At 43.7% G+C, this 27,292-nt stretch overlaps 1 protein-coding gene across 3 annotated transcripts in view; it reads right to left on the reverse strand.

Annotated features, from left to right (window-relative positions):
- CNOT10 (CCR4-NOT transcription complex subunit 10) overlaps nucleotides 1–27,292 on the reverse strand; it is a 146,410-nt gene that overhangs the window by 21,613 nt on the left and 97,505 nt on the right. For all 3 annotated transcript variants that reach the window (XM_040353077.1, XM_040353075.1, XM_040353076.1), the window contains one exon: nucleotides 24,308–24,421. In XM_040353077.1, the coding sequence (XP_040209011.1) occupies nucleotides 24,308–24,421 (114 nt within the window). The remainder of the gene's footprint in view (nucleotides 1–24,307; nucleotides 24,422–27,292) is intronic.

Here is a 27,292-nt window from a genome sequence, read left to right on the forward strand (position 1 = left end):
ATTGACTGTAAAGCAGAATGACATATGGGACCTTGTGACAGCAGGTACTCTTGTAGCAGTAGACGCCAAGGAACGTCTGCTATTCAAATCCCCACGGAGGTAGTGAAGGGCGGACCGGAGGGGGTCGCATGCCGAACCCCCTGTACAAACGTTCTCACTAGAGAGTGAGCCGCCAGGGGTCGTTGAAAAAAGACAGCCAGGGCAGATATCTGTTCCCCAATTGTAGTTAAAGCAAATTTTTGGTCCGCCCCACACTGTAAGAACAGCAGGACTCTGGGAACCAAATAGGCACGCGGATGTCACCTCATTTCCTCACAAATGGATATGTAGGTCTTCCAAGTGAGATGGTAAATCTTCCTGGAGGTTGATTTCCGAGCACTACTCATGGTAGAGATCAAAGAGTCTGACAGGCCCGGTCTCTTAGCACCTGGCTCTCAATAGCCCTGCCGTTAATCCCAGCGACTGTAAAACAGGATGGCGTATGGGACTTTGAGAAAGCAGGTCCTTTCCTAGCGGTAAACACCAAGGGACGTCTGCTACTAGACGCAATAGGTCGGCGTACCAAGGACGCCAAGGCCAATCCGGAGCAATTAGGATCAATGGAATCCCCTCTGTCTCCACTCTGCAAAGCAGATGAGCATAGATTAACCGGTACTGACTCCACGGTGCCACTAACGCATCTGTCGCGTCTGCCCATGGGTCTCTTGACCTGGTCACAAACCTAAATACCTTCCAATTGAGTCGAGACGCCAGGAGATCTACATCTGGCATGCCCCATCTTGGGCAAAGGAGCTGAAACACATCCAGATGCAGAGACCATTCTCCTTGGTCCAGCATCTGGCGACTCAGGTAGTCCGCCTGCCAGTTTTCCACACCCGGAATGTATATAACCCACAGGGCCGGTACGCTCCTTTCTGCCCACCTTAGGATGTGAGCGACCGCTGATGCTGCAGCCAAGCTTCTTGTTCCTCCTTGATGGTTGACATATGCCACTGCCGTGGCATTGTCAGACTGGATCCTGACTGGACACCCCTGTAGCCTCAGACCATGTGGAGAGTCACAGCCTGATCGCCCAAAGTTCCAGGGCATTGATCGGCAAGTGGGAATCCTCCGGAGACCAGCGACCCTGGGTCGAATGAACCTCCCAGACTCCCCAACCGCTAAGGCTGGCGTCAGTCGTGATGACTATCCAGTGAAGAGGAAGGAACGACTTCCCGGACAGAAGTGCCGGTTAGGTCAGCCACCAAACAAGGGAGGTCCTGACCAGGTGGGCTCACCCGGATTTGATAATCCAGGGATGATGTGCACTTGTCCCATCTGGACAGAATTTCCTTCTGTAGCACTCGCGTGTGAGATTCCGCATATGGTACCGCCTCGAAGGAGGACACCATGAGGCCCAGGACTTGCACGCAAAAGCGGAGTGACAACCATTTCTGGGATGTCAACTGCTGCACCGCAGCCCGAAGGGTCTGCAACTTTTCTACAGCGAAAAAACCCTTGACTCTGAGAAGTCCAGAATCAACCACAGATATACTAAGCGTTGGGTCGGTACCATTACTGACTTCTGAGTGTTCAGTAACCAAAGTGTCAGAGAGTTTGACAGGTTATAGACACGCTCACCTCTAATTCTGAGCTTGAAGTGGCCCTCAGAAGAAGATCGTCCAAGTAGCCCACGATAGCGATGCCACGCTGTCTTAGTAGGGCCAAAATTGGGGAAAGCACCTTGGTGAACACCCTTGGTGCTGATGCCAGGCCAAAGGGGAGAGCCACAAATTAATAGTAGTCCCCGACCGCAAAACGCAGATATCTCTGATGCTTGGTGCATATGGGGACATGCAAATAGGCGTCCCTGAAGTCCAAGGATGCCAGAGCGAACTTATTCCATCCGGAATCTTTGTACCTTCACAAAGCAATTGAGGGCCCCGAGGTCCAGGATTGGACGAACGCCCTCTTTCTTTTTTACTATGAACAGATTTGCGTAAAATCCCTGAAACTGTTCCTGTACTGTGACAGGAATAACCACCCCGCGTTTCCCACCAAAATCTGTTTGGTAGGCAAGATAGAATTCTATCTTGTACCCTGAAGACAGTACTTCGCAAACCCACCGGTCACGAAGACGACCCACCACCCGAGAGATGGGTGGGGGCAAACCTTCAAGCTGACGTGGCTTTGTTTGCGAAACCAGGGACGTCTCTGTCCCTGAGCAGGTGCTTTATCGGCCTGAGGTCTTTTACCTGCCGCACTGGGCGGACGAAAAAAACAAAACGCTTATGCGTGGTGAAGAAGGGCCCTTGCCTACGGCGTAGCTCCTTCCCCTTTTTGGATTGTGGGAGCAGCGTGCTCTTACCTCCTGTGGCATCTTTAATTATGCCATCCAGGGAAGCTCCAAAAAGTCTGTCGCCCTTAAAGGGCAAGTCCATCAGGGCCCTCCTTGGAAGATTGGTCTGCAGACCAATTCTTTAACCAAAGTAGACTGCGCAACACCGCATGGCTTGAAGCCCTGGCCAGCAGAGGAATCGTGTCCAAGGCTGATTCGCAAAAAAATGTAGGCCCTGTATCAGTTGGTCAGCTAGGGCTACCTCGTCTGGGGAAGCCTGACATGCTTCTAACCCATTGTGCAGCATCTTTGCCCATTCCGTGAGTGTCTGAGATACCAGGGCCCCAACTATGGTTGGGCGTACCGCCGAACTCACTACCGTGTACAGGTTGTGGGTGATCGCCTCGGCCTTCTTGTCCGCAGGGTCCTTGAAGGCGGGAGCCCCCTCCACTGGTATAGTGGTTAGCTTGTTTAGTCTGGACACAGGAGGGTCCACTATTTCCAGAAACTCCTTTCAAGAGGGCAACGCACTGCTAGATTTCTAGGGACTGAGAAAACCTTCTGAAGTTTGTCCCACTCCTTGTATAAAAGATTATCTATTTAAAAGACAAAAGGAAACACCTTAGCAGTGCGGGTCGCCTTATGGAACCCAAAGGGGACCGGTGCCTAAATTGCTTCTGCAGACCCCTCAATCTTTAGAGTATCTTGCACTGCGGTAATAAGGTCACTTACCAGAGCCCTATTGCGTGCTGACCCAGACCTGGAGTCATCCTCACTGTCCGGACGGTCTTGGTCCGCATTCTCAGATACCTCAGAGCCAGGGTCATGAGCCGTAGCTGGACCCGGATCGGCATCGAAGTTGTCCCCAGAAGATGGCGGGGGAGGGTGTGCTTTCTAGCCCCCGTTTGCCCATGCGCCGCTTCCGCCTTGACAACAAAGGCATCTAGGATTACCGACACAGCGTCCACCGATACATCGGGTGCATGGGCATCAATTGCAAGCTCAGGGGTTACAGGGGAAAAAGCGTCTGCGTCTGACGCCATGCTGACCCACACACCTGACACAGGGACTTCAAGGCAAGGCACAGTAACCCACCCTCCTAGCTGCAGCAGAGATGAGAGGTTGCCACTCAGAGGACTCACCACCCTGGAACAGTAGTATGCTGCTGTCCGTCACTTAGTAGAACTGCTTCCTTGTCAGATATGCAGTCTGACCCTTCAGCAGCGTGTGTCAGTCTGTGCCGTTTAAGTGCTGTCTGATAGATGTCAAAATGGCTGTCGAGTGACCACTAGAGGCCAATAATGTTCGCAGGCCACAAGAACATGGCCGCCGGGCGGCAGCTAGAAGCCCGCAGTGAGGCCACAAAAACATGGCCGCCAACCATAGCCAGTGAATGGATCTCAGGGAAAAACAGTCCGCTGAGCAGTCGATCGAGACCAACCAATGCCATGGTACACAAGCGCATGACCACTGGATGTAGAGCAAGGAGCCTATAGTCAAACACCACCTGGATCACAGCAAAGATGGCCGCCAAGCAGAAGATAAAGGCCAAATATAGCGCGGCCACAAGAACATGGCCACCAGTGCAGATAGAGCAATACAGCATTGATCACAATACAGCATTGATCACAGCAAAAATGGTCGCCGACAGCATAGAGCAGGTAAGCAAAATCTTTTTAAAGCAGCACATAACAATGCTTTAGCAGATGTATATGCACAGTTCCCCCCAGGTGAAGCCCTCCCCAGGAGAACCCCCCCGCCCCAGCAGCTAGATCAGAGAGCCTAGGGAGGAGGGAAGGAAGGGAGGGGAGAAGGGAAGGATAGAACCCTTTACTCACATCTCCAGGAATGCCCAGCTCTGTCTTCCTGCCAAAGCAGGGGATTATACTTACCCTTCCTGAAGATTGTGCTGAAGCATCCCAGACAGACCATCTTCCGCATGGTGACGGAGGTGACTGTCGGCCAGGCTACTGCGACTCGGCCCTCTAGACCAGTCCTATGCAAGCCCTGGAGTGTATAGCTCACCGGCCACCCATAGAGCAACAGGCATGTCGTGGATGACCCAGTGTGTAACTATGGCACGCGATCGATGGCCGAAACTGGGGGGACTACAAGGATCTGGGATCCAGCCCGCTGCCCAGTCGGTAGTTGATCACAGGAACAAATAATAAATAAAAATAAAATAATGAAATTTCCACCTGGAATAAAAAACCTCCAGGCCTATGGGCCCAAAGGCAGTCATGTCTTCTCTTTAACTAGCTGCTTAGTGCAGGCTGAGTAGGACCGCCACACTTTGTCATCCATGAACGAAAGAGAAAATACTTTTTCTAAGATTAGAGGGAACTAACTAGTTAGTTTGAGGTCATGTCCCCATGTTCTTGATTTTGATTTCATATTTAAAAAAAAAAAAAAAACTGCCTTCCTGAACCTCATTCACCCCCTGGTGTATTTTAGACCCGTTTCACACTGGGGCGCTTTTCAGGCGCTTTAGCGTTAAAAAAGGCACCTGTAAAGCGCTTTAAAAAAGCTGCATCTGCAATCCCAATGTGAAAACCCGAGTGCTTTCACACTAAATCACCTGAAAAACACCCCTGTGTGAAAGGGGTCTTAGCGTTAAAAAAAAGCGCCAGAAAGAAGCTGCATCTGCAATGCCAATGTAAAAGCCCGAGTGCTTTTACACTGAGGCGCTGCGCTGGCAGGGCGTAAAAAAAAAAGTCCTGCAAGCAGCTTCTTTACAGCGCTCTTAAAGAGCCCCTTCCTATTGAGGCGCTTTAACGCCAAAGCCCTAGTGTGAAAGGAGTCTTAGCCAGGCTTTACCAGCATTTTTCAGGCGCTGGCAGTGTGAAAGGGCTCTGAAAGCACCCATGCTTTCACATTGGGATTGCAGATGAGGCTTCTTTCAGTCGCTTTTTCTTAATGCCAAAGCACCTGAAAAACGCCCCAGTGTGAAAGGGGTCTAAAGGTTTTAATAATGTCTCCCCTCTCTTCTTCAGACTGTACATATTAGGTTTTATCCCCCAAACCTTTCACCATTTTTGTTACCTGTCTCTGAAATCGTTCCATCTCATCAATATCTTTTTGTAAGTGAGGTTTCCAGAACTGAACACTGTATTCTAAGGTCTCACTAAAGATCTATATAGGGGAATCAGAACCTCCTTCCTTCTGCGGGTGATGCATCCTAGAATTCTATTCACCCACTGCCTGGTCACGCAGTTTGCTCGTTTTGCAATCATCTGAAATAAGTGCCCCCAAATCTTTCTGCTGTAGTGCTGACAAACACTGTACCGCCAATGTTGTACTCTCTCACGGGATTCTTTTTCCCTAGGTGCATTATTTACATTTAGAAATATTGAACTGCAGTCTCCACTGTTTTGACCAAACACACACAAACATTAAAAGGGATTATAGTCCCACTTGAAATTATATATGGTTTCTGGCTAAAATACCCATGAGTGACAACACAGGTAATTCCTGTTCCCACAACCTAAAACTAGCATTGCAGGGTTCTGAAATGTAACAATGTGCCGACCTTTAACCCATTCAGGGTCACAGGGGTCGGATAGCTCTCATTTCTTCAAAATTTTCGGAATTCTTGTCCTTTCCTTTATAGAAGGTACTGACATCAGTGGAAAGAAATGAAATTCTTGTACACTGTACTGGTTATTGTGAATTTCACCATTATGTCACCTCTGTCATACAATATATATGACAGAGCTATGTTCAGCATTTAGACATCGGAGTGTAAAAATGTCATAAACCTATCAGTTTAAGGCTAGGATGACACACATGGAGATTGCAGTTAATGCGTTTTTGACCACTTTTTATTTCATTTTTAGGAGTGGACTGTTGTCATGCAGTAGAAACCAGCAAAACCGCACTAGAAACATGAAAAACGCAAGCGCTGCGTTTTTGATGTGTTCCCACTGCATTTAAATTGAAGTCTATTGAATCAAAAACGCAACCCGCAGCAGGCAAAAAGTCCCTGACTCTTTCTAAAAGACCCACTGGTTGAAAATGCACAGATGTGAACGTGACCCATAAGAAATCATGTTAAATGGACTGTAGTGTGTGTCTGAAAAACTGAAAATGCACTGCAAAATGCATAGGTGTGAAATGGATTATCCAACCATTTTAAGACCACTCGCCTCTGGCACTCCCCCCCCCCCCCCCCCCACCTTCAGATAGATTAATATTAGACCAATTTTAAATCTTTCAATGGGCAGGCTGGTTGTACTTAACAACAAGCCTGTCTGTTTTTTTTTTTAGCTCATTGTCGGCGACTATAGCTGCCAGCGGTGATCATTGTATTCTGAAGGCTGGGAAACATCCCGCTAGCAGACAACAACAGCACCCATGACCAAAAGGAAAGAAAATTGCATAATGGTTTTTGCTCAACTATCCATGTTCAATTACCAATGTATTTTGTTTCCTCAGAGATGGTCTAATCATCATCTTTTAAAACTTTATTAGTACAGCTTGGACCTTAAAGAAGGAGTTCCCGGAAAGCTTTCCCCAAAAATCTTGATATTATTGCAAATTAGTGGGTGGTCAACAGATATCAGTTTTTAAGGGACGATACCGACTTTTCAGCTGCCTTTCAGGCCGATATTCTGTAGATTTAAAATGGTTACACTGTCCTTTAAAGAAAAAAAATTCAAATAGACTGCGGGTTCCTGCATCGCACCTGACTCACATGGCAGTTTACACTGCCATCTGCGAACTGCTGGGAGTGTCAATGTTAATGACACCCCCATTTCAGCTTTCATATCGCACTGCGAACTGACAGTACGGACATGAATCAAATTGCATGGGTGTGAACACCCAATTGATCCGATTCTGGTACGGACCAAAGGGGTCCTGTGCAAGTTTGGTCCAAACGCAATGCGAATTCAGCCATACTATCCGCACGGACATTGCATGCGATTTGCACTGCGGTGCGAATCACATGCAACCTTGCACCACGCACTGGTGTGAACCAAGCTCCTCCTCTGCACTTGAAAGTATTCAAAATGCCCAAATCTGCGTTTTTAATTACTTTCTATTTTTTTTTGTTAAACTGGCGCTTTAAGAACGCCAGTAATCCGGAAGAGAGGTCATGTCATGGCAGCTGCTAAGCCGCATTGGTTGGTTATTACAACAAAGCTGACGATCCACTCTAAAGTATGGTACCGGGGGGGGGGGGGGGGCAGCTGCAGGCATCCGGTACAACCCCTTGAAGCAATATCATTAAGTTTGTGACCGATACCAATTATTCAACAAAAGTGAATATCCGCCTCCAAGATAAAAATCGGTTGACCCCTATTGCAAATTGAAAAAAAGAGTATAATGGACAGTGCTCAATTGTTTTTGTTGCAAGCGCACCAATATGGCCACAATCACCTCAAGTGGGAATGTATCAGCACTGAAGACGAGGGAAAAAGATGTCTGGTCATTTTCCTACACAATTCCTCTTATGTAATCTTATTGGAGGATGTAATCCTTATGGCATCCTTTAGCGAGACTCCTTTAAATTTTAATAGATATTCAAGCACTCGGAGCTCATGAAAAAAATTGGCAAGCTGCTAAACAAGGTCTGCAGCCTGGAAGCAACGCAGTATTTATGTTCATTTTCATGTGACACAAAAGCAAACACTTTGCTAAGTGCCTTTTTGAACCAAGCCACTAAAACACATTAACAATCTCATAAGCAAGTGCTAAAGAGTCCTTGGCACATTTCGAAATGCACACCAAGCATTCCTTTAGGAGCTTGTGTGAGCAATGCCATTACTTGGGCAATCGCACAGAGATCCGGCAGCCTCACAGATCTCCCCAGCGGACGATGGGTAAAGTTGCTGCATGTTATGTCATCCCGGACGATTAACAGATGTGGCTGCTCAGCATGTTAAAAAGTTGGCAGCAGCAATCACATGCCAATTACTAGCAGGTTAAATACAAAATAAAATTACACGATAAAAAGGCACAATTTTCTTTATAGTCAGGGTGCTTTCCCATCAGGCCACGTGCAGAAACATGCATACTGAATGCGACAGGCGGCATATTTTCCATGACATAGAGTGTGGGAGGGGCATTCCATGATGCAATCACACACAGAGTTGGGTATTGTGTTTTTATCATTCATTTCAATAGGACTGGTCCTAGCTTGAAAACTGTGCCATTTTTTGCCCCCACTAAAAATTGTATAAGGGTTAGAACCCCTGGAACATTTTTCCTGCTGTGTCCCCAGTGGGGAGATTTCCAGTGACAAGGACAAGAAGAAAAATTCTTTAAAAATTGGTAAACAGGCAACACAAAACCAAGTGTGGCAAAGTTAAAAGGATCTACCAGGTTTAAACAGCTGTCCTGCATATTTCTGGAAACATCTGTTCCCCTAATTTCTTACTTTCTGTCCCTGAGATATGAGAACAAGTGGAAACCTACTAGTGGAGTCAGACAACGAAACCTACAAGGTGGTCTAAAGCTGGGTATACACAGGTTTCTTTTTTTTTCATTCAACCAGGTTGAACGAAAAAACAAACAAAAAAAAAACTCAGATCCCTGCTTCCATACAAACAAGGTGTATGCAGGCATCTCTCCTGCTGCACCATTGTATTTTCTGGTACAATCTTTTTTATTAAAGTATTTTAGACAAATCGACAAATTCCCACGCAGGGGATACGAAAACACAGGTATACATAAAGCACATAGTAGAAAACATACTATTAAAGGAACTATTCACGAATTACCACCGTCACCCCAGCCGGGGCGGGGGGCAGTGCGATATGCCTGAGCCAAGAGGCCCAGGGGCCAAAGCAGATAAAAGGGGGAGGGAGCGGAGTTATCCGCAGAACGGGGGAGAAAGAAAAAAAAAAGAAAAAAAAAAAAAGAAAAAATAAAGATAAAAAAAAGAAAAAGAAAAAAAAGCAACAAGAAAAAAACCAAAACAAAAACAACCCTTGCACAATAGAGGAAGGAGGAAAGGAAGAAAAAGGCAGAACGCACCATTGTATTTTGACAGGAGGGACTACCCCCCTGTCAGAATACACAGATCAGTGCTGCAACCGTTGGGTGCAATTGATGATCGAATGCCAGCTTTCCAGCAGGACCGTTCAACAGAAGTCGATTAGACAGCGGTACACATGCACTGAAATTCGGCCAGTCCAAGAGAAACACGTGTACAAGGCTTTATTCTTACCGGCTATATCTAAAATGTAAGGCCTAACTCCAGCCATTTTTGTTTTGGAAAGAGTGGAGAGGAGTTAAAGCATGGGTGCTCAACCTGTGGTGATCCAGCTGTTGCAGAACTACAAGTCCCATGAGGCATTGTAAGGCTGACAGTTACAAGTATGACTCCCATAGGCAGAGGCATGATGGGACTTTTAGTTTTGCAACAGCTGGAGGGCCACAGGTTGAGCACCCATGAGTGAAAAGCCAAGTTCACTTTTTAAAAAACAATACATGCAGGTAAAAAAAAAGTGATTTTTTTTCCTGGCGCCTGCAGAGCATTGCACCCATCATCAGCAGATTGTGTACAGTGCCAGACTCCTGCAGATTCTCTCACAATTGTCTGCCTATTCCTCTTATATGGACAGACAGTTACTAGAGGGCAGGAAGATCAATGAACTACATGAACGCTTATCGCCCTCACAGTTCATTAAGAACTACAAGCCGTCTGCCACGGTGGGAGACAGTAGTTGTAGTTTATTCATTTGCAGAACGCTGAGAATGACGCGGCTGTGTGGGCAGAGCAGGTGCAGGGAGAAGACCCCGATCAACCCCCAAATCCCCCTGTCTGATGTCATAGCAGTGGGATCAGAGGGGCGCAGGCAGGTGCTCTTAGGGTAACATGTTACACCCTCAATACGGGTGTGACATTTTGCCAAAGGAGGAGAACTTATCCTTAAAAATTTCAGCCAGGTTTTTATTTAGGTCTGTGAGCCCCTTGTTGAGAACAGTATATTGTAGTCACCCTAGAGGGGGGAAAAAGGGTCGAGTGTCTCTGCCAAATGTTCAAAAATGTTCTGCACGCAAGATTGGAAGCAGTGCCTTTTCTGTTCACAACAAAAACTGAGTTTTGTCGGCAACACAAACATTTTAGAAGTGCTAACCCTCCCCACCCAACAAAAATTGTGTCACCACTGAAGAGATTTTCAGTCGCTTCCATTCTTGACAGCAAGTGAGGGTAAAGCTCCCCAAATGGACACAGAAAGCAAATAAAACAGGACTATTAAACTTCCCCATGCTACCAAAAATAAATACATTAAAAATTCAACTATCAGGGGGCTTTTAAAAATGGTTTTGGATGGCTGTGGGGTTTATTGTGAATGCTACAAGTCCTTAAAGTGGTTGTATATTTTTTTTTTACATAACAAACGTCTTACTTACCTCCACCGTGCAGTTCATTTTGCACAGAGTGACCCTGATCCTGCTGTTCTGGGGTCCCGCGGCTCCTCCCCGCAATAGCTAACCCCCTCTGGGAAGCCCTCTCATGAGGGGGTTACCTTGAGGGCCCGCTCCCTGTCATACACTCTGCATCCATAAAAACGGAGTGTATGACTCAGTCCCGCCCCTCCGGCGGGCGCATCATTGGATTTGATTGACAGCAGCAGGAGCCAATGGCTGTGCTGCTACCAATCTATCCAATAAATCCTGAGACCCAATGGAGGACGCCAGGTGAACAGGCTCAGGTAAGAAAAACGAGGGGCTGGGGGGGCCGTGACAGGCAGGTGTTTTTTCACCTTAATGCATTAAGGTGAAAAAACACAAACCTTTACAACCCCTTTAAGAAAAAACAAAGCAACACCAAAAATGGGCCCAGTAGCAATGCCAAACTAATGTGAATTGGTCAAACAACAAACCGCTTTAAATTTTTTTAAAAAGATCTAAAAAAATGTAAGGAAATGAACAAGACCAAAAAAAAAAGCACAAAAAATGTATTATATTAAAATTCAAATATATTATATCTTACGTGATCACTGTTTAACAATACTGGTATGTCAAAACAAAAGCAATAAACAAAAGGTCGGAAGCACATTTTGCTTGTGACGAAAAAACAAAAACAACAACTTTTCCATCAAAAATAAAATCTGGTAAAGGAACAGAAGCAAAACAAAAAACACAATTGGCTAGCTGAAGTGGGGCTTCTGAAAAAATCCTGGATCAGAAAGACTATGCAGGAGGTCTTGCCTTACTTGAAAGCATTTTTGGAATGTCTCATCCACTTTCTTCCTCCTCCCCTTCACATCATGGCCAAATTCACGAGTCTGACAAGAGCCGTGAGGCCCGTTTTGGCTTCTAAGGCTTCAAAAAAAGAAGCAACACGCTCACAAAACATGCAGACATTCTCTGTTTGATTGGGAATGTCTCTAGTGTTCTTCGAGAGCTATTCAGTGAATAGGGGCACAACAAAGTTCATGTACCAGATGGCTTCTAGTAAAGATGGATGAGCCAATTTCTATGTCAAAGCTTGAAAAAAAAAAATTGAAACTTGAATTTTTGCGCAAAATAATCTTTCATCCAAGCACTGTATATATAGTTTTGTAGCATACCGATGTTAAACGTTAAAATGTTATTTACATAATTATGTGTAAAGTAGATCTGGTTTATTAACGGGCAAAAACACATTCACTAGACACATTTTTTATTTTTCCTCTCAATACGGGCTGGGTTGTATGTTGTTTTCGTTGTTTGTATATCAAAGAAATAAAAAGATGATTTAATAAAAAACAATAAAAATTGTCATAATTAGAGCTAGTTCACTTCATGAAACTAGAAATAACTACCGTAATGTATTTACACACACATACATACACACACAAAATGAAAATAAATAAAAATTAAACAAAAAACAAAATCACACTTACAATAACTATGGCTGCACAAAGTAATAGTAGTAGTTGTAGTAAAGCTGGCCATAGATGAGAAAAAAAAAAACTAAAAAACAGTGAATTTGAAAAGTTTTCCGATTGTTGTCAACAAACGTGTTTTTTTTTTTTTTAGATTGCTGCAGTAAGCACGCGAACCATAAAAAAAATAATCAGTTCACCGCCTAGATTTTTTATTTGATTTTTCTATGCATGTATGGCCAGCTTACGCTATAGTGAAGGTGTGTTTATTTTACTGTATGTGTGCATTGAGGTGCCATTAGGAATGAATGGCAATGCAGCACAATGCACATATATGTTTGTGCACATTGCAGCAACACTTAAAAACAAGTTTTTATTGCGCATTAAGTTGTAAATGAGTCCTTTAAAAAAAAAGGGGGGGGGGATGTTTTAAAAATCAAAAAGCGGTTATGTAAAACAATTCCTAGTTCACAAGAACACAATTTGTAGTGGCCCTTTATTACACATCCTCACAAACTGTGCCTACACCTTTCCACTTTCTTGGAAGTTTACCTCTTTCCCCCCCACCCCCATTGTTTACTAGCTCCACTATATTGTAAATGTTTGGTCAGACACAAATTCCTTTACATACACTATATTGTCAGAAGTATTGGGACACCTGCCTTTACAGGCACATGAACGTTCATGGAATCCCAGTCTTATTCTGTAGGGTTCAATATTGAGTTGACCCATCCTCTGCAGCTATACCAGCTTCAACTCTTCTGGGAAGGCTGGCCACAAGGTTTAGGGGTGTGTCTATGGGAATGGTTGACCAGTCTTTCAGAAGCACATTTGTGAGGTCAGCCATTGATGCTGGGACGAAAAGGCCTGGCTTGCAGTCTCCGCTCAAATTCAACCCAAAGGTGTTCTATCGGGTTGAGGTTGAACTCTGTGCAGGCCAGTCAAGTTCCTCCAAACCAAACTCGCTCATCCATGTCTTTATGGACCTTGGTTTGTGCACTGGTCCAAATCATTTGGTGGAAAAGCGATTATGGTGTGGGGTTGTTTTTCAGGGGTTGGGCTTGGCCCCTTTGTTCCAGTGAAGGGAACTCTTAAGGCATCAGCATACCAAGACATTTTGGACAATTTCATGCTCCCAATTTTGTGGGAACAGTTTGGGGATGGCCCCTTCCTGTTCCAACATGACTGTGCACCCGTGCACATGTTCTGTAGAATAATAGATGCAGATCTGCAGTGTGAGATCTAAGGCACTGCTGCCTCCAAACGTTACGTTTCAGGACATTTTGAGATTTGGTGATGTCACTACTAATCGAGGGCCTGCAGTGCAGGATCACCAGGTTTTTGCAGGTCTCTTGCTCCTTTTTGAATACCCCTCCCTGCCCTTTGCGAATACAACTTGTTATAGAATAGTTCTTGTGACTCTTCACAATACTTCTTTCATGTAGAAATACGCTTTCAACCAAAATGCACAGCATGCTGGAAAATGTATATAGCATGCCGACCCATGTATTTTAATGTAGGATCATTCCAATTAAAGTAGTCAGGAAGAACTTGGAAGCAACAATTTTGCGGCATTGGATTGAAAATGAGCCTGTTTGCGGCCACATTTTATGCTGTGACGTCCTGCACATAAGCAGCATCTCCTTATTCCATGTGCTTAACCAGGTTAAAACAGTTTTGAGCGGGCAAGAAGAAGAATCCACATAGAGGCCATCATAAAAGCAGGAAAAATTTAAAGTGCCAGCATGCAAGGACGTTTATCAAGTCTGTTATAGCACATGAAACAGATCAGTCACTGTAGCAAAATCACCATAGCAGCAATTAACAATTAATACATATTTTACAACCCTTGTCCTGTAAGGAAGGAACCAATTGCTACAAAGCAGTCACTGTGGAATGGCTATTAAACAGAAGTGAGGAAATTACCAGTTATGGTTCAGCAATTCACACTTAAGGGTCACTTTTGGTCAGGACCCCCCTGATCCTTTTAACTCTTTCCTCAGCTAAAATTCTTTGGCTGCTTTTCTAGAGACTAACCAAGTTCTTTACTGGGGATTAAATTGACCTGCTCTGCATGTAAACACAACATTAAGAAAAACTGCAACACAGCATTTGCTTCCAACACAGATGTTTTTTTTTACAAAAAAAAAAAACGTCAAGTAGAAAATTCCAAAGCCAGAAAGTAATTGTGTGTTTAAATGACTGTGATAGCCAGAAGGGAAATCCAAGCATTTTAAAACATACTACTATCTGAATGATACAAGGAATACATCACTGGCGTAACTGGAAGAAGATGGAATCAAGTTGTCAGAGTCTTCGTACATATGGGCTGGAAGGCATCCTAAATGCATCTTTTAAAATGCTACCCAAACAATCAAAACACAAAAAAAATCAAATAGGTTGCATTTGGACCAAAATTTGTATGCTTACCACCCACGGCAAAGGTCCAACCCACCTTGCCAATAAGCAATATAGGCCACATTGAGGCTGACAGGTTGTGTGTTTATTGTGCAGCTGAAAATATATTGCCGTTTTTTATTTTTCAATATGTTGCTGTACTTGATTCCCAGACTCCCTTGGTTCCAAGCCATTACCAACCCAGACCAAAGCAAAAGGTGAGTAAGCAATAAGAACATTTAAGGCTTTTTCGTTTAAGGGGCATTCTTTCAATCTGACTATATCTTATAAATCTGTATTGAAATGTTTAGTATACTGTAAATGAAAAGGAATTTGCACTATTTTAAGTTTCAGCCTATTCTCACATCTGACTGATGACTCGCCTGTCTAGCAGTCTGAACTGAAGATGACTACAAGGAATCAAATGCTAGGAAAGTTTCAAGGCAGGGCACTTTGCACTTTACTTCCAGGGCCCCCCTGATCATTTTGAGCATTTCTCCAATAGTATATACCAACACAGGGCTTGACAAATTTGCTTTGAATTTAGGAGCCAGCTAAAAAAAGTTAGGAGCCCCTTTCTTTTAAACTAACAAATCTTATGGGTGGAGCATGCAACATGTTCCTGAAGATAAAAACACCAGGAATTTTACATAAAGGAAGCAATACAAAGAACAGGATACTTTCTCATACAAGTACATGGTACAGCAGGCACATTTCAGGAATATGAAGTGTTGGGCTAACAAATGCTTCAAGATTACATAAAACCCCCAAACGTTACATCTTTTCTGAAACCAGACACCCTAGAGAATAAAATGGTGGTAGTTTCAATTTTTTTTTTTTATGTCAAACAATATTACGGCAAAAGGTGTAAAAAAAAAAAAAAAAACACAAACAAACAAACAAACAAACACACACACACTAAAAGTTCATTTTAGGGGGCACAAAAACACAATAAATTACCCATTTTTTTTGGTAAAATATAAAAATCGTATTTGGAAATTAAATCTCCTTTCCTCCAGATGTAAAGAGTGCCCCCTTTCCCTCTGTGATGACCTTAAAGTGAATATCTCAAACACCAAGTTCACTATATGTACCACTTATGAATATACATTTTGATCATATCCCCCCCCCCCCTTAATCTCTTCTCAGGAGAGAATTCAGTTCCTCTAACCTTTCCTCATAGTTGAGCTCATCCATGCCTCTCATCAGTTTGGTTGCCCTTCTCTGAACTTTCTCCAGTTCCCCGATATCCTTTTTGTGAAATGGTGCCAAAACTAAACTGCATATTCCAGATGAGGTCCTACTGATGATTTGTACAGGTGAAAAATGATATCCCTCTCTCTCTGGAGTCAATACCTATCTTAATACAAGAAAGAATTTCGCTCACTTTGGAAACCAAAGCTTGAAAAAAAAATGTTTTACCAGTTGAATATACACTCTCCATCATAAAGTAGCACACAATCAATTGTGCCCCACTTTTAGTGTGAGAGGGTAGAATAGTGTCTCATATGATTGGGATAAGTAGTGCCCCCAAGTCCAGATAAAGGCAACCAATTTGGAGACCCCTGGCCAAGACAAATGACGTGCAAGGGGGGCAGTGCTTTTAAAAAAAAAAAGTAAATAAATAGAAAGGAAAAAAAAAACTGAAAAAAGATACCCATACAGAAGACCGGAGGAGGGATCATGTTTTAGAGGATGAGGATCTGCTTTAAAGTGTTACTAAACCCACAACAGTAAAATCAGTCTGTATATGCTGTAAAGCATGCTGGTTATACTCACTGTGGAAGGGGTTAATCCCTGTGTAAAAAGGCTGCTCGATCTTGTATGCACAGATCCTCCTTTTCTTACACCGACTCCAGAACATGTCCAGATAAGTTAGTGGAGTTTGGTGTGTGTTGCTAGAGATTTATTTATTGGGAGAGTGCAGGTGATCAGCACAGGGCCAATCAGCACTGTCCAGACAGAGGGTCAGGGGTCCTTGATCCTGAAAGGACTGCTCAGTGCAGTATGAAAACTCATCCTACAAGCTTTACCGAAAACTAATAGAAGAAGTCACAAGACCGCTTAATATTGCTGATGAGAAAAGGTATTTATCAGTTTATATTTACTAAAACGATTGCATTTCCATGTTCTGTGTAATGTGGGAGACCAGATATAGTGAATGCAGTGCCATGGGTTTAGTAACACTTTAATCCTTCATCAGTGTGTGGTAAACCATTTTCCCTGGCAAGAAAAAAAGAAGCTGTAAACTGTAATCAACTACATGAAGCAGGCTCAGAAGCTGGTATTTTTCCACACTTGAAGACCCTTACAACCAAGCATGAAAAAAAGCATAAAAAGTAGGCAGCCTTGTTGTAGATGTGGTGAATCCAACGCCTAAAAAAAAAATATTCATTCATACAGGAAGAAAACACAGTAGAGAAAATTACTTGGAAAAAAAATAAAAATAAAAAAGGAAGGATATTGCTGGTCAAGGGTTAGCAACACGTCAACAATTCTTGATCAACTGCAAGAGTCAGAAAAAAGATGTTTAAAGTACATCAACACCATCATCAATTAAAACCACTGCACACCTGTTGCCAGATGCTGGAGGGAAAAGGTGGGCAGGTCTCAGCAGGGATTGCACGTCATTTCTCTGAAGAGTAATCTCCCAAGAGCCATGGAGTGGTCTGTACTGACTTGCTGTCAACCAATTCAAATGGTGGAGCTAGGCATGAATAGCCAAGGTTTGACTGGCTAGAGGTTTTTCACAGGAGGCAGTGAAAGGTGGTGTCAGTGGTGACAATGTGCTTAACTATTTCTATCGCTAGTATAATCTCATCCCACTGAAGCCCTACTAGTGCAACGGGACAGACTGTGTAGGGTTTATTTGTATTTGATTATGCTGGCAGCCTAGCTAGAATATTACATTTTGTATTTGGTCAATCATTCTACTTTATCACGCATAACGGCATGGCAACAAAGCATCAAAGACAAGGGGCATAGAGGGGATCCCTTTTTTACTTGGAAAACATTCTGTTGGTAATAGAAATAGGGATCTAGAATCTAGATAGGGCTTACAAAAATTGTGGCCAGATGCTCTCGTCCCTCACATGAGTGAATTTTATTCAGCAATTTAATGCCACATTTCTCACCAGTGAAAGATCTGGTAAACTGTAGATTCTGCATTAGCTGACAGCATTCCTGACCAGCTGCCACTGGATGGGGTCAAGTTAGCGCATGCTCCTCTGATTTGCTGTATAATGCAGTTATTGATTATTGTTCCTACGCATAGAAAAGGTTGAGCATCTAAAAGAAAAAATACTGCATGGGGGATGGTTGGACTTGCACACCAATTTTCTGTCTTTTTCAGGAGATAGAATTTATTAGGATTTCTGACATACTTGTGAAAGCCTTTTCTTTGGGTACATTACAGGACACTTATACCACTGGTTATACACCTACCTTCAGATTATTGGACACGGACAAATGATGCAAGGACAGCCCTAGCATAACTCCCCCCACTTCAAGCAAGTCTCAGCAGGTTTTGTAGCAAGCAATAAGGCATGAATCCAAGAAAATAAAAAAGGAGGCAAGGGACTAAAAAGTATTTGACAGCTCAGGGGAGCCCGAAGAACCATACGCCAGAAACTGGCAACAGAAGAGCGAAACATGCAAAACTCTGTTAAACAGATGCCTGGTGCTGAAGAGCCCAATAAGCACTGACAGATCTGGTAGTGTGTGTGCCTTAAAGCAGTAGTAAACTACCAAAAAATAAAAGCATCCACTGCGGAGGCCTGAGGATTACTTGATACCTGTACAGTTTTTTTTTTGTTGACACAAGTTTATTCCTGGCATCCCCAACCTGCGACAGATGTCATGAAACACTTCCTGGCTGCAATGGTCTGGAGATAAATTGGGCTTTTGATACTGCCTCAAAAAAGGAGGCTACCATAAGGCCCTAGTCCTTAATGCAAAAGCGAATTGTGGGGAGTCTCCTGAACTGTAGGATCCAAACATGGGAGCAAAGGGCCTGGAGCTTGTCCAGAGGGAGGACTCTGGACATGGCCGCTTCTAGAGTCAGGCCCAGATGCTTCAAGAGAATTATGATCCAAACCTCTGCAGACTGCACTATCTGACAAGGTCTGGGTTCAATGCTTCTTCATCAGGAGGCATCCGGGTATCCTAAAAAAAGGGATACCCTAAGAGCGTAGAGTAGTTGAGACAGAAGCCAACACCTTGGGGATAACTCAAGATGCTGTGAGCAGGCAAAAGGGAAGGACAATAACCTGGTAATGCTGCGTGCCCACAGAAAACCACAGGTAGCGCTGATACAAAGGGAAGATGAGGATGTGCAAGTAGGCAACTTAAGTCCACAGAGTTCAAAAGGTCCCCAGTTGAAAAGTAGTGATGACTGACGTGGCAGATTAAATACAGATACCGGTATATATTTTTTTAACATAACCTGAAGGAATCTGTTGAGAATCTTCAGATCCAGAATGGGGCAAATGTCTAATTTTGCCATGGAGCACTGAGCTGGTTTAAAGTAGAACCTGTGAAACCTTTCCTTTTTTGGGAAAAAAAAGTTGAGTTGAGAGATATCTTAATATAGTGCGGTCTTAACCTGAAGTGTCCCGACATGCATAGCAGAGTTCCTGGGAAAAAGAGGACCCAGGAACCAGAAGCAGAACAGAGCGGCAGAAAGGGTGGAAGAGAGAGGCTACACAGGGAAGGCTTAAGTGAAAAGCCAAGTCTTCAGTAACCCGCGGAAGCCTGGAATAGTAGGGGCCTCCTTGCTCTTGACAGGGAGGCTATTCCATAGAACGGCCCCCTGGTGGGAGAAGGCCCGGCCGCCATGCCGTATCTTCTTGGGCACCAAGATGTAGAGGAGATCTCTGCCAGTAGATCCAAGTGATCTAACAAAAGCTTGTTTATGAAAACGAGAGCAGAGATAGCTTGGGGCCTGGCCTCTCAATCTTAAACAATACATCCAGCCTTAAAGCGGTTGTAAACCCGGGATTATTTTTATTTTTTCACCTGAAAAGGCAAAAGCCATAATGAGCTAGTATGCACCGCATATTAGCTCATTATGAAATACTTACCTAGGAACGAGGTGAGAGGAACTTACCTGGTCCACGCCGAGCGAGATGTCATCTTGACTCGGCGTGTCTTCCGGGTATCGCCGTTCCAGCGCGGGAGACTTCAATTCGGCAAGGTCCGATGGCTGCCGGTCCTTTAGCCGAGGATCCCCGCTGCGCATGCGCCGCTGCAATCAGAGGCGCATTGCGGGGGGAATATCTCCTAAACCGTACACGTTTAGGAGATATTCTTTATACCTACAGGTAAGCCTTATTATAGGCTTACCTGTAGGTAAAAGTCATAAAGTGGGGTTTACAACCACTTTAAATAAGGTGCGATAGTGGACTGGCAGCCAGTGCAAGGTGTGGAGGACAGGGGTGATACGATCCCTCAGTGGGACATCCATGAGTAACCTAGCCGCAGCATTTTGAATACGTTGAAGCTTCTGCACTAACATCTTTGACAATCTCAGATAAAGATTTGCAGTAGTCTAGGCAGCTACCTATCGTGGTGCAGATGACAGTTTTTCTGTCAGAGATATCCAGATATTTAAACAGCCCCCTCAGGAGTTTTAGCTGCCAGTGACATGCACCGACTATTTTTTTTACCTGAGGAGCCAAAGTCAAACCTGAATCTAGGACAGATTCCAGATCACGGACCTGGGGGGCCACCTCCGGAGCAGGACCAAATCAGGGAGGCCAAGGTGGGATATCGGGGGGGGGGGGGCAGGATCACTGAAGATGATCACCTCAGTTTTCCCCCCCCCATTAAGTTTCATGAAGTTGGCAGACATCCATGTGTTAATGGCCTCCAAACAGCTGGCAAGGGTGGCATCAGCCGCCTGGTGCCTAGGAATCTTTAGATAAACCTGGGTGTCGTCCGCATAAATGTGGTAATGGATGGCGTGGGACTTTAGCAGGTCGGCAAGGGGCCTCATATAGATATTAAACAGCAGGGGAGACAAGGCAGAGCCCTGTGGCACTCCGCAATCCAGGGCAGTAAAACGGGCCAGTCTTGACTCCCTGAACTCTGCCCTCTAAGAAAGAGGCCACCCATGCCAAAGCCGATCCACTCATACCCAAAACAGATCTTATCCACTCCAGTAAGATTCCATGATTTAGGGTATCAAACGCGGCCGACAGATCCGAGAGAACCAGAGCTACCGAGTCACTCCTGTCCAAGCTGTGAAGGACATCATCAGACACAGATGAGGCTCGTCTCTGTTCCATGTCCAGGTCGAAATCTGAACTGGAATTCATCCAAAAGATGGAAAGACTCAAGGTAAGCCTGTAGTTGGATAACCGCCAGGCGTGCCATCACCTTTGCCACAAAAAGCAAGATGGAAATCGGCCTGTAGTTGCCTAGTATGTCCGGGTCCAAGGTCGGTTTCTTCAGCAGGGCCAAGATCACGGCCCGCTTCAGAGCACCCGGGACAGTACCTGTCCTGAAGCAGCAGTTGATTATCTCCCCAATAAAGGGGGCCAAAAGGGCAGCAGATTTTTTAACCAGCCCGGCAGGACATGCATCTAATGGAGAGGAAGATGGTTTCAAAAAGAGGCAATTACCTCAACCACATGTATAACCGTAGTCGGTTATAAACCGGGCAATCCAGGGGCCATCACCGTGTGGCCGATGTCCTCTTGCATAGTCTCTGGCCTGGAAATGTCTCCAATGGTCTTAACCTTAGAGACAAAGAAGTCAGCAAGCTCCTGGCACCAGTCCTGTGACTCCTTGGGAGCAGAGCTGGTAGCTTCAGGATGGGTTAACTCTGAAGAGATCTTGAAAAGTTCGGCCGTGCTGTTGGCTGCCTTCCTGATTCGCTCACGGAAGTAGGTCTTTTTAGCCTAATAGTCCTCTTATAAAGATAGAGGACCACCAGATGCAGATTTGACTGCAGAAAGAGGGGAGGCAGAGAAAAACATGATGTTAGGCTGTAAAGTTCAAAAAGGCGGACATGCAAGAAATTTCTAAGGCTCACACATTCATGATTCAAAGTAGGTGATAGATAAATACAGAAGGTGTTAAATTGTGGTTAAGGGAACTAGGCTAAAACTGTGCTGAAAATACATGCTAAAATACTATTCAGAACATAGAGAACATTGGCCTGAAGAGGATGTACCCAAGAGTTAAATATGCTCTCTCAGCCTTTAAGAATAAGATTAAAAAAATATATAATTTAGCAGTGAATAGCTGAGAAACGTTCAGCCCAACTAGATTTTGTTTCAAGAAAGAGATGGAATGCTCCCATCCTGCCGCCAAAACAGCTCTGTATGTTACTGCTACGTATGTAGCAAAATCTACATTCAGTTTACACAGTGCGCCCAGCAGGCACATCTAATAGTGAAGAAAATAGTTTGCTTGGTCCACCTCGGCCTAGTAAACAGAGTTAAGCTTTAAAGAATTACCATGATCAGAAATGACTGCTAACTCCCCCAGGGGTCCCTTTGCCCTTGCCCCCATTAAACTCTGGACTGTGGATGTTAAATAAAAATAAATATTTTCTGTAATTTCTGGCTGTAGCACCACCCCCTCCAAAGCCTTAAAATAAGTCATTCTATGGGAAGGTGTTACAGCCAGGACTGAGCCCCGTTGATCTCTCCATTCTGCAGCGCTGTGTCTTTCCTGTTGAGTGCACACAGATTTAACCACTTGTGGATGAGACCCAATGTTAAGGATCGTATCTGTCTGAACTGCAAGACTGGGAGTGACTACCTATTATATGCTGTTCACGATCCCCTGTCATAAAAAGATCATGGTGATTTGGTAAGGAGCCGATCTATAGTTTGGTGGAGGATACATCACTTTGCTTTGGACACGTTTTCAACTGATTTTGGAACTTAGCCACTAGACAACCATGCTCTGTGCCATCAACCTCTTGTTTTTTTGGGTATATTGGCGATTTATATATACCATCATATACCACATAGTTTATGATTTATATCAATATACATCACATAGTTTTGTGATTCAAACATTTGTTTCACACGGTTTAGAGGTACCGCGATTTATATTTTTCTCACCGTTTGTTTTTTGTATCCATTATTTACATGGTAATCGCAGCTCTCGGATTGAATAGACTGATTTCATTGCAGTTTTTTTTTTCTCTTTCTTTCTTGTTTGTTTAGTATTTAGCGCAGTTTCTTTCCAATTTTTCAAGTGCACACAGAGCCTGGACCTGCCCCTGCTATTCAGGGCACAAGGAGAGTGGAAACTGCCAGTTTATGTACTGAATGACAGCAGGCGGAAAGGAGTGCCTTCATTTGCAAAAACACAAGCCGACAACCGTACCCATGAGCTACTTGCCCAAGGCCACCTAATGTAGTACCTGGCTTGTGTTTTTGTCAGCTTGTGTTTTTATTAGAAAAAAATCAATTCTATCCAATCACAATAATTCACAACACAAACTGTCAGGACAGAAGCACTGCACAGCAATGTTCTGTCAACATAGGAGTGGGGGGGGGGGGGCTGTGTGCACTACCTGTCACACCCCATCTCTTCCCAAGTTATCAGTCAGAACTTTCTCTACTTTGATCAGAGTTATCAAGTAGCTAAGTGGGTGGGCAGTGCTAGGCATCCATCACCACAGCTCAGCAACCCCTGCACAAACTTATATGCAGACAAGTGCTATATGCACAGGATCCCCTGGGTAAATTAAATATTCTGTTCATTGGGTGATAGACCTTTAAAATTAATCTGTACACATGTTAAACTGTAATGTAAGAACCTTTAAAATAGATGAGGACAAAGTCTGACATTTACATCATTAGTCAGAAAAGCTGACTAATGACTTAGGCCCTATATATCAACACAGAGGATTTCCATATGAAATAACATTCTCTAATGCCACGTACACACGGTCAGAATTTCCGACAACAAATGTTCGATGTGAGCTTTTGGTCGGATATTTTGACCGTGTGTAGGCCCCATCGGACATTTGCTGTCGGAATTTCCGACAACAAATGTTTGAGAGCTGGTTCTCAATTTTTCCGACAACAAAAGTTATTTTCGGACATTCCGATCGTCTGTATGCAATTCGACGCACAAAAATCCTACGCATTCTCGGACTCCAACTGAATTTTTCTCGGCTCTTCGTAGTATTGTACGTAACCGCATTCTTGACGTTCGGAATTTCCGAAAACATTTGTGTGACCGTGTGTATGCAAGACAAGTTTGCGCGAACAATCAGTTTAAAAAAAAAAAAAATCCACGGTTTTGTTGTCGGAATGTCCGATCGTGTGTACACGGCATAATTCTCTATTTAGCACACAATCAAACGAGCAGCATGACCAGAAAACATATGTATAAAAGGGGGGTGTAGTGGCGCTTACCAGTATAGGACTGAATAATCAAAAATAATAGCTGATATGCACAGCAACGTATGATAATTGACCAGTACGTCCAATAAAATGTGTTCCACTCCTAATTCCTATGTTTGATTATTCAGTCCTATACTGGTAAGCGCCACTACACCCCCCTTTTATACATATGCTATTTGGTGCGTGAGCACCTTTTCAGTAGTGGCTGCTGCCTTCCTATTTAAATTTAATCTGTATTATATTAATTTACTATTTCTAATGCCCCTGGTTAGTTTGGTTTTGCGCATTAGTTTCCCCCTTTATACATGACCAGAAAACAACATTTTGCGTTTACGAAACCTATGGTGTCTGAGAAGGCAAATATCAATATAAAACCGTTTTTTAAAGAATAAACTTACTTGAGGGATCCTGACAATCGCGGCTGTTGAAGTAGTTTGTCTGCATGGTTCAATGCCATAAGGTTATCACCTAATGCCAAAGCAACATAAGCACTACAAGCAAGGATGGAACACCTATAAAAGAAATAAAAAATAAAATTGAAAAACTGGACTAAAATCCACACTTTATTTTTATTTGTTGTAGTTTAAAGTGTAACTAAAGGCAACATTTTTTGGATAGAGTGGAGAGGGATTAGAACACTTGTCAGTTTTACTGCTGTCTGTGCCCCCATTAGGGAGATTCACCCTCTTTATCTGTCCGGTTTACTGTGAACATCAAAAGTGAAAGTAAAAGAATATCCCAAATTTTGGGTTGACACCAACAGTAATAACAGGAAAAGCTTCAGATGAGGACACTAGTTCTGGTGACCGCACTCCAAAAAATAAGAATAGCATCTTAATTGTGTAAACATCCAACAGCAAAGAACGATTATAGCTACAGCATCATGACGCGCACATATAAAGACATAGTTGACACGTTTCACAAATTTCTTCGCTCAGTCATAACCGGGTTATGACTAAGCAAAGAAATTTGTGAAACGCGTCAGCCATGCACCCCTCTGTTTCCCGAATTGCCTGCCCAGACCACAGACTGGACCTGCACCTGATTGCCAAGGAAGGCATCATCACCACAGCAGTGTTGTCTGTTGCTTTACACTAGTTCTGGTGACACCCTGGAATTCCCCCAGTTTGGAGGGACTTCCTCTCACTTCAGTTTTGGCTATGGGACAGGAAGGGAAGGGAAATTTCCTCAATGGGACACAGATGTCATAAGATGGAGGGAAATGACTCGGGGGGGGGGGCGAGAGAAGACACTGAAAGACTGGAGGAGGAAAAGGACTAGCTGCAGCAGGATATCTGAATAAAAGGAACTCATGGTGTCCATGCCAGACTAGGTTCCCTTGAGGTGGTCTCTGCATCATGGCACGGCATGGAGACATCCATTGTGGCCACTGGAGGCATATAACTGAAAAGTATGCAGCTCATGTTTGAAATTAACAATTTTAAAGTCAGAATATCAGACAAATATGAAACTTGAATGCCATCAGTTCAAATAAAAACTGATTTATGCCAGTGATGAGAAATGTAAATGCACATTTTTCATAAAGATTATTAAATCACATTTCTGATTTGCACATTTAATGGCTGGTTCACACTAGTCACACAGGAAAATGTTCTGTTTTCTGTGTGCCCTTGCAGAGATCAAAATTTCTCTGGTGTAGAAAATGCCAATCTTTGCAAAAGTGTGCACAAGCCCTTGGATTCGCCTCAAAATGTATATGATAAACTTTGGGACAAATCTGCAGATATAAAAAGAAATTAAAAAAAGAAAAAAAATGTAAACACACATTCGCCTGATTTTCATATTGAGTCCTTGACAACCAACCTATAGCAGAGCACTGGCTGGCCGTCTATAGAAAATGTATTTTCTGAGTAAATGACCCGAAACAAGTGAAGGCTGGAAAAAAAAAAAGTAGCATACCAGCATTATAAAGCCAAAAGTTGGGCAATAGCAGTCTATTTATCTTATGCATCCCATACACTAGTAGTGTAGCGAGAGCTCAAGATTTTTTTGTTGCGAGGACGTTTATCTAATTTTCTATTTGTTAGCAGTGTCAAATCGACATTGGTTTGACTGCTGTCGTGAGAAAAATTTCAAGGAACAGGAACTTCTTTTTAACAATGAAAGTTTTTATTTAACCACTTGCCCACCGGGTTAATTCTGGCACTTCTCTCCTTCATGTGAAAATCACAATTTTTTTGCTAGAAAATTAACCTCTTCCATACCGGGCAGTTATACACCCATCCATACCGGGCCTATTCTGGCACTTCTCTCCTACATGTACAAATCATAATTTTTTTTCTAGAAAATTACGCAGAACCCCCAAACATTATATATGTTTTTTTTAGCAGACACCCTAGGGAATAAAACGACGGTCATTGAAACCTTTTATCTTGCACGGTATTTGCGCAATAATTTTTCAAACGCCTTTTTTTGGGAAAAAAATTGTTTCATGAATTAAAAAAATTTAAAAACAGTAAAGTTAGCCCAATTTTTTTGTAAAATATGAAATATGATGTTACACCGAGTAAATAGATACCCAACATGTCACGCTTTAAAATTGCGCACACTCATGGAATGGCGCCAAACTTCGGTACTTAAAAATCTCCATAGGCAACGATTTGAAATTTTTTACAGGTTACCAGTTTAGATTTACAGAGGAGATCTAGTGCTAGAATTGTTGCTGGCACTCTAACGCACGCGGCGATACCTCACATATGTGGTTTAAACGGCGTTTACATATGTCGGCGGGACTTGCGTGTGCGTTCGCTTCTGCGCGCAAGCTACCGGGGACAGGGGCGTTAAAAAAATAAATTTTTATTTCTTTTTTTTTTATATATATATTTATTTCTTTTTTTACACTTTTTTTTTTAATTTTTTTTTTTTTTATCACTTTTATTCCTATTACAAGGAATGTAAACATCCCTTGTAATAGGAATGTGTGTGACAGGTACTCTTTATGGAGAGATGCGGGGTCAGTAAGACCCCACATCTCTCCTCCAGGCTGGAAAGCATGAAATCGGTGAAAAAAAATTCACCGATCTCATGCTTGTGGTTGCTTAGCAGCCGCAATCGCGGCTTTGTTTACTTACGGGACCCGGGCGTGACGTCATCACATCGCGCCCGGGTCCTCCGACGGTCATAGAGATGACTGGTGACCATCTGGTCACCAGTCATCTCTATGCTTCCTGCGAGCGCCGGACGATTCGTTCTCCGGGCCCCCGATGGCACGGGAGAGCCCGGAGAAGCACCGGATGGCGGCGGGAGGGGGGGGGATGTCCCCTCCCGCCGCCTGTAAGAACGATCTAGCGGCGGAACCGCCGCTATGATCGTTCTTACGTTGTGCAGAATCGCCGGCAGTTTAGAAGGATATCTGAATGATG

Source organism: Rana temporaria, chromosome 5 (genome assembly GCF_905171775.1).
Source record: "Rana temporaria chromosome 5, aRanTem1.1, whole genome shotgun sequence".
Taxonomy (NCBI): Eukaryota; Metazoa; Chordata; class Amphibia; order Anura; family Ranidae; genus Rana; species Rana temporaria.